The sequence below is a fragment of the Tursiops truncatus genome, chromosome 6 (genome assembly GCF_011762595.2).
Source record: "Tursiops truncatus isolate mTurTru1 chromosome 6, mTurTru1.mat.Y, whole genome shotgun sequence".
Classification (NCBI taxonomy): Eukaryota; Metazoa; Chordata; class Mammalia; order Artiodactyla; family Delphinidae; genus Tursiops; species Tursiops truncatus.
The window spans coordinates 102,934,984-102,950,278 of record NC_047039.1 but is presented as its reverse complement, the minus strand read 5'-3'; the positions used below and the strand labels follow the sequence as shown (position 1 = coordinate 102,950,278).

Here is a 15,295-nt window from a genome sequence, read left to right as displayed (position 1 = left end):
TGTTGTCCAGACTGCAGTCATGTCAAGGCTACTGGAGAAAGGTCCCCTCCCCAGCTCACTCACATGGCTGTTGGCTGGGACATCAGTTCCTTGCCATCTCAGCCTCTCCATAGGACAGGTTACAACATGGCAGCTGGCTTCCCTCAGAGTGAGCAAATGAGAGAATAAGAGAATGCATCCCAAGATGCAAGCCACAGTCTTTTCATAACCTAATACTGGAAGTGATATGCCATCATTTCTGCCCTATTTTGTTTGTTAGAAACAAGTCACTAAGTGCAGCCCACACTCAAAGAGAGGGGATTACACAAGGGTATGAATACCAGGAGATGGTATCATTGGGACCATCTTAGAAGCTGCTGACCACAGATAGTGAGTTTGGATATGTTGAATTTGAGGAGTCTGGGACCTCCCAGTTGGGAATACTCTGGGTGCAGATGGATATGTAGTTCTGGGGCTCAGGAGGGAATCCCCTCTCATTGAAATGTAGTTTGGAGCCTTTGCATGAGTTTACAATTCATGGCTCAGGGCCTTTTCTCCCCAACTTGCTTTGGGAGCCTCTAGAGGTAAGGGATGAAGGACAGATATCTTTAAATCCCCAGGGCACCCCTCAAGTAGCAACACATAATTGCTGACTGAATTACTTGGAGGGGTGGAGAGTATCACATAATCGAAAAGTCCTCTTTCTCCATTTGACATTTCCTACTCTGCCACCAAACTGGAGAGAGGTTTTCCCATTTCTGAGCTGCAGGTTTCTAGTCTGCAAATTGGGTGCTAGACTAACTTAGTAGTTTTTTAAATATATATATATGTTTTTCCCCTGGGAACCCCAGGATGTACAAAAAGGTAAAAGTTGGTATGATCCGGCCTCCCCAGTGCTTCCCAAAAAAGGACCTCATTTTGAAAAACTCTGAACCAAATAAATTCCTGATTTTCCACCAGCTCTGATATTCTGGGATCTTATGATAATAGCACCCCTCCTCCTGGTTCTGTGATTCTGCTTCTTGAGATCCATTGGTGCTCCACATTTCCTTGAACTTGTGAAAAAATATAAAGATGACTTTCATTAAATACTTACTATGCGTCAGGTACTGTGCAAGACATTTTACATCACATTAAATTTATTTGCTCCTGTCTCCCCGACTAGAGTGTAAGCTCCATAAGGGCAGGGACTATGTCCAGTCCACTCCTTTATTTCCAGAAGCTAGAGTAGTTTCTGGGACATAGGAGGCAGTCAGTATTTTACGAATGAATGAACTAAGGTAAGTACTATTCCTATTCCCATTTTATAGATGAGGAAACTGGGGCTTAGAACTGTCCAGCTAGTGTGAGACACCAAGCTGGGATTGAAGCCCAAATCTGGCTCCAAAGCATTCCTGTACAAGACCCAACACGTTCAACTACCTGCACCAAAGTTTAGGTTCTGGAAAAATATGATGCTACTGCTGTGTGCAGGTCCCTGTGGCTGATAAGGTTTTGCCACTCCCCTTCTCTAGCTTCCCTATAGCTGTGAATGCATAAAACCACTGTGCACTGAGCTGAGAAGAGTCCCCCAGGCTGAGAAAGTACAAGTCCAAACTTCTAATGTAGCGGAAAGTAAGCGTCTATGACTCAGGATGATAAACTGCAGCCCTCCGTTCTCTGTAGCCTCATCAGCATCACGTGTCTCAGGCCAGGTCTGAAGTTAGACTGATGATGTCACCAGAGTCTCTTAAAGGCCTCATCACTCATATCCACTTGTCATATATTATTAAGCGGATCTATAATACATGTAACATTTTCTACTGCATTTCCATTCTTTTCTTCTTATGACCAGGGAAAGAAAAATAGAGTGAGGATGACTTTTCCCAACTTTTCATCCTTATTGCCCTTTACTGAAGACTAACCTCATCTTGAATTACGCCCCCCCCCCCCCCCCCCCCCCGCCGCCGCCGAAATGGTCATCCGGGCTCTGATTTCGTTAATAAGGATGAAGCTACAGTTTAATAATTATCATTTAACTAGTGCATATTCTGTATAGACAAGTAAATGGATTTTCCCTCATCTTTTCTTCTTGAGTCCACAGAGGAGGAGATGCAGCTATATCTTTTTTCTTTCCTTTATTCTCCACATTAGTTTTGGGAACTTTGGGAGCTTTCTACCTTGTCACCTCCTAGAGACATAATGAGAGTCCTCCCAAGAAGCTGGTGTCCTTAGAGTCCGTCTGAATCCAGTTAGTACCTGCAGTCTCAAGGGTGAGGAGATGTTATCGCAATAAAGGGTTGTTTCAAGCAGCGGCCATGAGATGCCCAGGGTGGGTTACCCTGATCGTGGGGCCTGTGAGGAGCTGAAAGGGGCCAGAAGACAAAGCCTCCCCTGAGGCAGCAGCAGGCGGCTGGCCAGTGATGCTGGACTTAGCGTTGGATGCAGGCTGGCCGCATGGGCGTGTGGGCTGTGCACTCAGCGTCCCACACTCCAAAGGCCTCCACGCTTGGTTTCATGTTCTGTTTCACCGTCATGAAATGGTTCATACTTTTTGAACAACAGACCCTGCATTTTCATCTTGCACCGGGTCCCACAAACTGTGTAGCCGGTTCTGCTTGGGTGTGAAGTCCAGCTCTGTGATTTACTAGAGAGGCAGTCTCAGGAAATCCGCTGGCCTCTCCGAGACTCAGTTTCTGGTTCTGTGAAATGGAGAGCACGATCCCTTCTTCAACTACGCAGGCATGAGGATTAAACGTGATTCTGAATAATTGGTGCATTTTATCATAATTGGTGCCTAGTGGGCGCCTAATAAATATTCCCTTCCTCTTAGGAGGGTCTATCAGAATTACCCAGGGGATTTGTTATTTAAAATACATTTGCCTGCGTTCCACTCTGGAAGTTTCTGACTCATAGGTGTGGGCTGGGGGCGGGCAGTGGTTTTGAAAGGGGTCCTTAAGTGATGCTGATATATACCCGAGGTTAAGAAAGATAGCCTTGGGTTTTGTAGAGATCTAGCTAAGAAGCAACGTAATAGAGGAGAACAGAAGGAGAGGGAGAAATTGATGGACTACTACTGATCCTTAACATAATAAAAAACCTGTTAAAGAAGAAAGAGGTCATCATCTTACCACCGCACTTCAGACGACACCGATGGTGCTGAAGTGAACCATGGGACCTCATCCCATTACCAAGGCCCCTATAAAATTTTCTCCTGTCCATTTGGCCTGACAAGTACATCCAGAGGAAGAGGGCCTGTGGACGAGAGAAGCCAGGGTCAAGGCCCAGGCTGGGGGTGGGGTTGGAATTAATTTTCACCTTGACTCCCCTAATTCCATACTCGATTCCTGCAAAGACACTGCAGCTAAAGGGAGTAATTCTGAATTATGTTTATACTGCCCCAGATTTTAGGCTTTGACATTCTTCTCATGAAAAATCTGAAGCCTATACTACTTGAAGTAAATGCAAACCCCAGCATGAGAATCGAACACGAGCAAGAAGTGAGTATTTTGAGTATCTCATTGAATATATTACCATCCAACCGAATGTTCCCACTCTCCTGTTGCTCCCTTGGCTAAATGAGATTCGACGTTCTCAGATTTGCCCAGCAAAGTTCTGTTCAGGCCTACATGATCTCAATTTTGTTGAGCTCTGAACATCATCTATTAATATAAGCTCCACCCGACCTGTGGTAACTTCCCAGCATGCCATTCTCCACTTCTTACGATCTGCAAATGTAGAAGCAGCTGAGCCTTTCCATCAGTTTTGACATGAACTAATTAGTTAGCCTCAGGAGATGAACTAATTGAAATTCTACGAATATGATTTAGCCATGTCGACATGCTTGAATCACTAAGATAAATAGTACATTTAACAGTGGTTATCTTTTTCTCCCCCCCGTTCCCCCCGCCACTTAAGAATGCATAAAAAAGACTGGAAAGAAATACACCAACGATTAATACTGGGTTTTGTGGGGACTATACGGATTCTTTTAATTTTCTTCCTCTCTGCCATCTTTCCAGTTTTTCTACAACGAGCGCGTATCATTTTGATAATGAGAAACACATAGCGCTGTTTTTCCCCTTCATGTATTTTGTTGATTTGTAAAAGGAAACTGACGTTTTTCAGGTAGACTGAAGGGAGCCTTTGGAGAATTCTAACAGTACAACCACTGGGGCTTGTGCTGGTGGTCAGTTGGTGCTGAATCACTCTCTCCACTGTAACATGGAATCCTTACCCTTCAAGCTCTCTCCAGGGGTGTTTGAGAATGTCCCCAGCCTTGTCGATGAAGAAGTGAAAGTGGCCGTCATCAGAGACACACTGCGTCTCATGGACCCATTTAAGAAGAAAAGAGAGAGCCAGTAAGTATTTTTTATATCATTTATTTCTATCAACTGTGCTTCCTGCGTCCTAAGCAGGTAAGTTAAGTTCTTAAAACCTGTTAACATTGGGAGTGAGGTTTATACGTTAAGCAGTCTAATAAATCGTAGTTTCATCTATGAGTATCAGCCTCCAGATATAGTGACTCGAAGTCAGGTGATGGAGACCTACAACATGAATCCAACACTTGGGGTTCAGTGGATGAATTTCTAGCCGACGGTTATCTGAGTCTGGAAAGTCTTCTCTAAAAACCCACTGTCCCCCAGTGATAGCATCTCCCCTCACTCACCATTGCCCACCTGGTGCTTCTCTGTGAAATCCTCAAGCACAGGGAGAGAGTACAAAATGCCGGAGGAGAGGGCCACAGGTAACTTGGACGTGGTAAGGATCGCTTCCTTTTAATTTTCTTCATGATGTTTGCATTCTTGCAGTATAAGCTTTTTGTTTCAAAACCTGCAGAACCAATTATTGAACTTGTGGCAGTTCTGTAATATTTACAACAGTTATAATTCTTCTCCATCCTACCCACCCAGTGGATGTTACACTGGGATATTGATGGGAGTATGTGCCCTGCCCCTCCCTCCATGGAATCACCCCTGAAATGAATGACATTTCACTTGGGTATTTTGTTTGCATTGTTTTGTTACCAGATTCCTGGCTTTCACAAAGTAAGTGTTGAGTGAATATCATTGTGCCTCTTTTAGGCAGAAAAATCAAAGGCAATCCCAACAGCGCTCCTGGTACCCCCGACATATCAGATTGACTCAAACGCTCCCAGACAAGTAAAGCACTTGTCAGCTATGGTTCGCGAACGTGAGGAACGCTGACTTCCCTAAGCAAGCGGTGTTTTGCAGGTTCCTCTACTGCAGCCCCTCACCAGCTGGGCTCAAGCCCACATATTGTTCGAATCACCCTGCAGTAGCGCTTCTCCCCTTGGCCGCACATTAGAACCATCTGGAGAGCTTTCATAAATACCAGTGCAAGCACCCACACATCTAGAGATGCTTTTAATTAGCCTGGGCTGGAGGCCTGGCCACAGAAATAGTTGAGGTTCCCTAGGTGATTCTATCATGCGGCCAAGGTTGAGAGCCACTGCCCTACAGGAAACGTCACTCGGAAGGAGCATTTGGCATATTCTGAGTCAGGCTGGATGGTGCCTGCTCGGCCCAGTTCTCTTCCAGCGCCTTCTTTGCTGTGTGAGGCACAGATCCATTACCAGCAAGACTTGCTGAGGACGCTCACCTGTCATTCACGTGGGACGATCCTGCCTCCACCGACTAGGGCTTCAGAGTGGTGGCATGTCAGGTCTGCAGAATCCTCAGAGCAGCCCATGGCAGCTGGGTAATGGGTCTACGCATACACGCATGCAGCTGCTGTTTTTAGCCATCCCTAAGGAAAAGCAGTGGACTAATTGCAGTTTGGTCAGATTCATTGTGATATAACTCATTTCTCAAAAATCTACTCTCTAATGGTCATTGATCTCCCCAGTAGAGGTTAGGTCTTGAGAGACCGTATTGCACTGCGGGGAGATTCTGGTGGCTTTCCACGCCAGTGTGGCCCAGGGGCATACTTTTAAAGATGACCTTGACACATTAGCCTTCTGATTCCTTTGGTGGGAACAAGTTCGAAGGCCATTGTGTGGCCTGAGCTTTCTTAACCTCTGCCACCAAAACCAGGAAGAGAGGTAAGGGTACTACTGTATTTTTCACATTAGGTGGCCTCAACACATGATTAACTTTCTTTATCTGGTTCTAGTTGTTTTTCTTCACCAACACCTGGCATTCGGTATGATCCACATGAGCTGCAGATCTAAAACTTAAAAGCAATTTAAATGGACCCAGGACCATTGGGAAGGATGGGAAAGGCATTGTACGACTTATCAAGTCATAAGTAGCAGCACCTCATTTTTAATTTAAAAAGCATCGACTTTGTTTGTTTTTTTTATTGGTAATCAGGAACAGTTAGAGCTTCAAGAACCTGACTTCAATTTTAATAGAAAAACGCTTCCACCTCATCCTTTCCTTACCTACAATAGGAGGGTGTATGTTAATAGCTAAATGTCATTTACTGATATTTTTCCTTAATTATACCATTTTTTTTAAAAAAAAACCAGCAATGATTGTCCATGAAAGAATTTTGTAATCTGTAAAGTGAATTTTTATGTAAAGAATTATTATTATCATTTTAATAGCTTTACCATACAAAAAGGCTGAAATTATTCTCAACTCTTTTATGTAGAAATGTTTCAGTATAACTTGGAAAAGTACCATATTTGTGCCCACAGATAACGCACAGTGTTGTAGTGCTGAATTGTGTGTTCCAGTCTGGGTCCAGGTCACTCCAACTGCAGGAAGTGATGTCACATGGACTTCTAGGCTGGCAGTTAACTTTAGAAGCTGGAGTTTCTTGTGTTTGAATAGGATCCAACGTAAACAGTTATAAACAAATGGTATCCTAGCCTTCCCCTTCAACTCCTTAGCAAAAGAGGGTCTGATGTGTCCTTCATCAGTTCTTTCCTGAGTACGCTTTGTCAGCAAGACTGTTGAAGTGGGCTTTCACTTTTCCTGCACAGACTAAAGAAAAAAGGTCGATAGATGTCCTGAACTCCTCATATCTCTAAACTGCTCGGGGAAGGTGCAGAGGGGGGCCTTGGAAGGGCACCAGACACGTGTGTCCGTGTGTCATGCATCTTCACACACCCCGGAAGGGCAGGTAGGCTGGGGTCAGTTCTTTGGTGGGACTGAAAGCAGTCCTCATGCCTTCCATGGTGAGAGGAACTCGCAACCCTGCTGAGACCCATCTTGCCGTAGTTGATAGAACTTTCTCTTGAGCTGAAGAGACTGAGATTCAAATCCTGACCTTGCGGACGTACAGAGCTATTCTGAGCCCAGTATCCTTTTCTATAAAATGGAAATAATGACATTTAAATGAAACAACGTGAAAGACTTTTACTATATAGTAGGGACTTAATAACGCTTGGTTTACTGCTAACAATAAAATTATCTACTAGAATCTGAACAAACAAAAGGTAACGCTTGGTTGCCATGATCTTTTCTGGTATACTTAAAGCAGACTTTCGAGTTTAAAACCGATGACATATCCTAAAACCAAAGCTGTTAGATCACTGTGGACTAGACTTGACAGTGGAGCTGGCTGCCAGTGGAAAGTTTTGTTTCCAAGTAGCATGATGTCACCGGCCCAGGCAAATTTATTTGTTGGGTTAAGAGAAAATACACTTGACCCCTGAAGGAATAAAATAGCTGTCATATGAGAGCTGTTTTGAACTCTGATGACTTTTTGTAATATCTGCTGACTCTATTGATTTGCATACTAGGGTTCTTTGGAGGCACTGCAGGGACAGGGGAAGGGGGAGGCTAAAAGGGGAGGATTCTAGAACCGTCATCTATCTCCACACACACCTATGGAGGTGAAATTCACACAATATAAAATCAGCCATATAAAAGTGGCATCTAGTACATTCATAATGTTGTGCAACCATCACCGCTTTCTAGCTCCAAAACGTTTTGTTACCCCAGAAGGAAGCCCTGTATCCATTAAGCAATCATTCCCCATCCCCGCCTCCACCAGCCTACTTTCTGTCTCTGGATTTCCATATCCTGGATTCTTCATGTAAATGGAGTTTTTTGTGTCTGTCTTCTTTCACTTACCATGTTTTTGAGGTTCACCCATGGGGTAGCATGTATCAATATTTTGTTCCTTTTTAATGGCCAACTAATATTCCATTCTATGGACATACCACATTTTATTATCCATTTGTCACCTGATGGACATTTGGGTGGAAGTCATTTCTTTTTCAACCAGAGGGGAGCTGGGACGACCTATGTTATGTCTCGGCATTCTAGAGATTTCCTTTGAGAGGAAGGGATCTTTTCTGCTACAAGAAGTTTCTAAAACCTCTGGTTTAATCCAACCCCCTCATTTTATTGATAGAAGCACAGACTGTTAGAATGGGAAGGGACCTTAGAAACCATCATGCCAGTCAGCTCTCTGGTTCAAGAACGTCCCTCCCAAGCATCCCGGGCAGAGGAGAAGCGTGTGTCCTGACAAGGCACTGGACTTGGCATCAGCCAGGTCTGGGTTGAAGTCCTTCATCTCTGATCATTGCACTATGAGCTTGGCCAAGTCGCTGTATTCTCTGATCTCATCTTTGAAATGGGGATCAAGGGATCTCCTTGGCTGGACTCTCACGGGCATCATGTGAAATGACACATATGAGAGACCCTCAGGACATCTGAGAGGATTAGACAAATGCTAATTCTTGGGGTCCCCATGTGGTCCATCAGGCTGCTTTAAAGTTACGCTGATGGTGAAACATAAGTCACCAGCTCCTGAAGGAGCCTATCTGAGTTGTGTACGTAACGATTCTGTCCGTCTGAATCGTACAAGACAAAACTAAAATGAAGAAGGTGGGTCATTTGCTGAAGGAGGAAATCAGGGAAATCAACGGAAAATTTCCTCTATTCTCAAGGTATTTGGGGAGCCCAAGCCTTTCTTTGTAAACACTTCTATCAGAAGCAGAAGTGAATAAATTGCATTCCTCAGTTATTTTAAAAATGAGGTGATTATTCCATCAATGGATGAGTTTTTGGAAGGTCGGCTTACCCCCGGGGGAGCCATTTTACTAGTATTTTACTCCTCTTCCTGTAGATGTTTCTGGTAACCACCTTCCTTTCTCAGGAATCATAACCCTTTAGGACCCGGAGTAATATAAATAAAGCCAGGGACAGGCTTGGAGTAATCTGAGAGGATGTTCTGGATGCCCCGCAGTGCTTGGGAGCTGGGGGCTAGACTGCTTGCCTCTTATTCAAAAGTGTCCACTTGGAACATGACTTATGTAAAGCACAGAAGCCCCTTTTCCCACAGCACCGGTCCATGGTCCTCTCCCAGTTTCCCTTCCCTCCTACCGCCGTGACAACCAGGTTTATGTGAAGGATGGAGTCAGCCTGCTGGGACAGCTTTGGCCCTAATTCAGAGACATTTGTCCTCTGAAGGCTTCACTGGGAGCTCAGGCTTCACTCTGACCTTGACTTCAAGTGTATCCCTTGGATCTTGTGCCCTGTTCAGAACCAGTACATTAGGTGAATCCTCAAATTAGGTTGATTCTACATAGAATCTAGGATAAAGGCAAAACATTCTAAGAGAACAGAGATCAAGAAATCTCCCAGTGGTTCAGTTTCACCGCTGGGGGCTTATAGTTTGACCAAGGAATGTAACTCTGTCCTGTCCTGAGGAAGAATATCAAAAACACATTAATTAGAGGTCTCCAAGCCCAGATCTCTGCCCCTTAAATTGGCAGTTACGTCCTACTGAAATACCCTCAATGATAGAGAAGAGGGGTTCCTAAACTATCGAGACTAAACATGCCTCTGTGAATGTAGAACATTATCTTTCCTACTTTCTGGAGTATTCTTCTGGAAACAGGCATTCTTTCAGGAGAATCATCCGACCGCCCCGTGGATGGAATGGCCCATCCACGTGTGCACAGCTGACATTTTGTTGAAATTCTGGGGCTTTGTTGACCCCTCATGATTTCTTTGTGGCAAAACGCTACAGATGAGCACACCCTGACCCCAGGCACCTCTGAAGATTTCACATAAATCAGGAAGGAGTCTGGGTCACAGAGAGATGAATATTCACATATTCATTTGGTTTTCATTTTACACCATGCCAGCATTACAGATACTGATTATTTAGAGCATTTATTGAGCACTTACTGTGTGCCAGGGAGGAGACTACAGAAGTGAATTAGCTCATAGGCCAGTAATGGAGGCAAGACCCACACATAATATCTACGGGGTAGAAAGTACAAGATGCCCTAGACATAAAGACAAAGTAACAAGGGAAAGATTATTCCCTGATAAGAAGAGTTAAAAGAAAAAACCCAAAAAACTGACAAGGAGGAGTGGCACTGGGCCTGAGGTTTAAAGGATGAGTAATATTCGGAACAGGCGAATGGATGGAAGGATTCCCCAGGTGGAGGACACAAAGGCACGGGGCTCTGTTGGGGAAACGTGAGGAGATGAGTCAGCTGGTGAGACAGGTGCATGAAGTAGATTATTGGAGAGAAGGTGCCAATGGGGACGTAGATGAAGACCCAGAGGCCAGAGGTGGGTGGCCTAGAGTAAATCAAAGCTTGTCTTCAACCTGAGTTGAAAATATGAAGGCCTTCGGGCTGTCTGTGATCCCTAAAATGACACAAAATCTTACATCTGTGTGTATTTTTCCTGGAGAGAAGGTCAGAAATTTCATCATATTTTCCAAAAGTTAAGGACCCAACAGCCCTATTATCATTAGAGGCTCCACGGAGCTAAAGCGATTTGCCCGGGGTTGGGGTGTCACGGCTTCGGGATACATCATACCCGCCGTACCCGGAAGGGCTTCACATTTCAGGTGCCAGTCAGCAAACTAGAAAAATGTGTGCATTTTCACGTAAGAACAGACAGGAAGTGACTAATGGTACACGCGTTATTTTATGTGCATGAAATAAAACCAGACAGCTCTCTTCCATTCGAAAACGTTTAAGCGTTAAGTCAGAAGTAACCAGTAAAAGCCTCTTCTGCATGCAGTTTGTTGAGCAGGAACCATTTCTTAGACTTATGGGGAAGGCGGATTTCCTGAGCTGACGTGAGAGTGTCGTTTCAGGGACCATTACACTGAAGCAGGGCCCCTCCGCCGGTAGGCAGGCCGGTTCGCCCTCTCACCAGGGTGCAGAGCAGATGGGAACTGAGGTGAGCATATGGCCAGTCAGTCGGCATTTTGGGGAAACGGCAGAGCGGAATTCTGCGGGGGCCCTTCCAGAGTTATTCCAGGTAGTGATGGGAGAGCAAACGTGTTTGGAAATTTCCTCATGAGTTGCTCCAGTGAGCCTTAACTGTTCATGTGCTTTTAAATGAGGCGTTGTTAGCTTTTTGGAAGGAGGCATTGCGGTCTGGGCTGAGGATCAAGGTTTTGATACCAGTTCTACTGGGCCTCAGATAAGTCAGTATACTTCCCTGAGCCCAGTTTCCTCATTGGAAAAAAAACAAACAAAAGCAAACAACCTCAAACAAACAAAACAAGAGAAGAAAAGGGAATGGTAGTAGCTGCTCTGCGTCTTTCACAAGGCACTGTTTGTTGAGCGCTTCCTGTGTACGGCACAGTGGTGTTCACCTTTATCCCCATTTTGTCCTCATAACAGCCATATGCACTAGGTGCTATCACTACTTCTGTTTTAAGAGGAGGATACTGAGGCCTGGAGAGGTGGAGTGACAGGCCCAAGACCACACCAGTTATAAGCAACAGACTGGGATTTAAAGCCAGGTGTGTCTAGCTCTTGCCTTGAGAGAGTGGATGAGAAGGTATTTAGCGCACTAAGGAGACGTGCACACACAAGGCATTATCCTCATCGGGTTGGGTTCATGCCTTTGCCTAAACTTTAAGGCAGGGACTCATCCCTTTAGCTTCAATCACTGAACACGAGTGGGTGCTTATGAGTGATTGATCATCTCCTGTGAGGGCTCTGTGGCCAGCTAGGTGGCCAATTCATATTCAGTAATCTTCAAAACTGTAATGAATAAAATGTAAGCCAGTGTGCAGAGAACACCAGCTTAAAGCAAGGTCTACACGTGCCGCAAGACAGAACAGAACCAGACAGAAAATTATTCGTATGCAATCGTGAGTCCCAGACTGGGAACATGCTAGAAGTTCAGAAGAAGGCAGGCTGAGCCAAGGATGAGGTGGAATCGTAGGAAATTACTGATATTCGATCTTTTTTTAAATTTGACTTACAAGAGTGGCAGTTTCCTATGATTCAACTAGTGGCTGGCCTGGAGTGGTCAAGGCAGCCTTCCTGAAGGAGGTGGAGCCATCATTTGCTTGGGCTTGGTTCAGTGAGGAAAATAGAAATAAGCCTGGGGGAGGAAGGATGGAGGCAGGAAGCCGGGCCAGGGGGTTAGGCAGGGTGGGGGAGGACCGCCAATCATGCTTCCAAAATGGCGCTTGGGGCTGAAGAGGACAGATCCTGCTTCTCTGCTACATGCTTCTTATTAAATTTTTTCTTATTATAAAAGTGATATGTGCTCATTGTAGAAAAAAAATGGAAAATACTGAAAACTGTGTAGCATGAAATAAAAATCTCTCTCAAATTCAAGCACCCAGAGCTAATCATTATTAACTTTTTAGTTCATAAAAATGGTATCGTTTTCTGCTGTCTATATTGTTTTGTAGTTGAGGCCATACGATCTGTATAATTTTTGTATGCTGTTTTTATTTTTCTCCATTTTATGCGACAGTAATTTCCCCTTCTTATTAACAGTTCTGTAAACATCATTTTCATCAGTGGCTGGGACTCTGCTTCCGTATTGGTGAATGTTTAGTTGATTTCCAGCATCTTGTGCTTAAAGCTCTGTGTGCTATTTAGAAGTCTGTCTTAGGCTAGAGAGAGCCCATGAGGAAGCAGGACTGGAGATGCACATGTGTTTTTAATGCACAGGAGGGACAGCAGAACGGTGAGCGTAGGGGCCCTGGAGTCGAATGCTTTGGGGTGAATCCTGGTGCTGCCACTTACAGCTGTAAGTGGTACAGAGTTTCCTCCCCTCTCTGTACTTTGGCTTCTTCATCCATAAAAGGGAGTTTGCAGTTGGATGTTTTTAAATCTGCAAAGCAATGAGATGTTCTTAATTTGGAAGGAGAGAAAATGCTGCTTATTCCTAAGGGAGTATCTGTCGTGGGAAATGTCCAATATGAATGTAGTATTTAAACAAGTCAAACAATATATGTAACCTGGGGAGGTTTTTTTATTTGTTTGTTTTGTTTTAAGGAAAAAAATGTGTGAAGGAGGAGGTGGTAAAGCAAGTGGGAATTGATCTCCAAGAGCGACAGGTTGATCTTTGCCTGCCAGGATGGATTTTTTTTTTTTAACATTTTTATTGGAATATAATTGCTTTACAATGTTGTGTTAGTTTATGCTGTACAGCAAAGTGAATCAGCTATATGTATACATATATCCCCACATCCCCGCCCTCTTGTGTCTCCCTCCCATGCCTCTAGGTGGACACAAAACACTGAGCTGATCTCCCTGTGCTATGCGGCTGCTTCCCACTAGCTATCTGTTTTACATTTGGTAGTGTATATATGTCCATACCACTCTCTCACTTCGTCCCAGCTTACTCTTCCCCCTCCCTGTGTCCTCAAGTCCATTCTCTACGTCTCTATTCCTGTCCTGCCCCTAGGTTCTTCAGAACCTTTTTTTTTTTTTGGATTCCATATATATGTGTTAGCATACGGTATTTGTTTTTCTCTTTCTAACTTACTTCACTCTGTATGACAGTCTCTACGTCCATCCACCTCACTACAAATAACTCAATTTCGCTTCTTTTTATGGCTGAGTAATATTCCATTGTATGTATGTGCCACATCTTCTTTATCCATTCATCTGTCGATGGACACTTAGGTTGCTTCCATGTCCTGGCTATTGTAAATAGAGCTGCAATGAACACTGTGGTACATGACTCTCTTTGAATTATGGTTTTCTCAGGGTATATGCCCAGTAGCGGGATTGCAGGGTCATATGGTAGTTCTATTTTTAGTTTTTTAAGGAACCTCCATACTGTTCTCCATAGTGTCAGGATGCATTTGATCTCCCTCTAATTATCTGCTAGATTAAAAGAAATGAAAGCTCAAAATCAAAGCTGGTTTTAGTAATCACTTGAAAGCCCCTGGTTATCGCACCAAATGGTGGGCAATATTCTCCAGCTGCTTTCTTTCCTTTCCTTTTTATTCAATTTCCATTTTTTCCCTTTACTTTTTAAGCAGCAGAAGAGCCCTTTGCAGCTTTCATCACAGAGGCTAATGTGAGGGGGGAAGAAGGTGGAATTGGAAGGTTCAGAGTGGTAGGATCCGCCCCCAAGCTCATCCTCCGCTAGGTGCTCACATCACAGCGTGAGAATCAGCGGGGAGCTGGCTGCTCAGTGTGTGCACTCCCTGTCGCCGTGGAGCCTTCGTTTGATTGGAGAGGCTCTCTTTCTTCCTCCAGACTGTCCAGGCCTCTGCGGCTGCTAACACATGCATGAATGAACTCGTGCACACACGCGCGGATGGGCTTGTTATGTGTGGGTCCTGGGCTGGGTCAGGGATGACCGTACATCTCTGTGGGGTGCAGGGTGCCGTGGGAGCACCAGCTCAGCAAGGTGAGCAGGACGGAGGCAGTGAGAGAGGCCTCAGCAGAGAAAATGAGTCCCTTGAGGGCCTGAAGGCAAGACAGAGGAGCCCGGGGCTCTCAAAGCACAGAAAGAACTCCAGCCGGGTTGTTCATACAAGCCACAAGCTGGAGACAATCTAACTGTCCACTAATAGAAAAATGCACTAATCCTGGGTATTCACTCACGGGAAGACTCTGTGTCAATGGGAAATGCGTGAATACTGTTCCTCTGTGCGTTGATATTCAAGTTGAGGAAAAGAAGCAAGTCATGAAAGAATATCTACAGTATGGTCCCAACTCACGACAGGCAAAACTAAACTTTGTTTTATAGAGACGTAACCCTACAAAAGCAAGGAAAAATGATCAGAGAGTTTAAGATGTTTACTTCTGGACGGGGCTGGAGAGAGGGTGCGGCGAGGGGCACAGGTGGGCAGTTGAGATCCTGGCTGTGTTCTGTTAACCCAGGTGGTGGAGGCACAAGTATGAGAATTATTCTTTAAATGTATGCACCTGTTTTATACACTCTCCTGTATGCGTGGTGTACCACAGATTTACAGGTAAAACAAAGAAGTCCCAGGTGGCAAGATTATAGTGCGTACGCAGGGAGGGTGTCAGGAGACAGGGCCAGGGGCTGCAGGATCTAAGGGCTTAGTCCAGGCATTTTGCTTTTCATCCTAAAAGCAATGGACAACTTTTTGTTTTTTTATTGAAGTGTAGTTGATTTACAATATTGTGTTAGTTTCAGTGGTACAGCGAAGT

At 44.6% G+C, this 15,295-nt stretch overlaps 1 protein-coding gene across 6 annotated transcripts in view; it reads left to right on the top strand.

Annotated features, from left to right (window-relative positions):
• TTLL11 (tubulin tyrosine ligase like 11) overlaps positions 1-15,295 on the top strand; it is a 266,029-nt gene that overhangs the window by 106,453 nt on the left and 144,281 nt on the right. For all 6 annotated transcript variants that reach the window (XM_073806536.1, XM_073806534.1, XM_073806535.1 and 3 more), the window contains 2 exons: positions 3,363-3,458; positions 4,204-4,319. In XM_073806536.1, the coding sequence (XP_073662637.1) occupies positions 3,363-3,458; positions 4,204-4,319 (212 nt within the window). The remainder of the gene's footprint in view (positions 1-3,362; positions 3,459-4,203; positions 4,320-15,295) is intronic.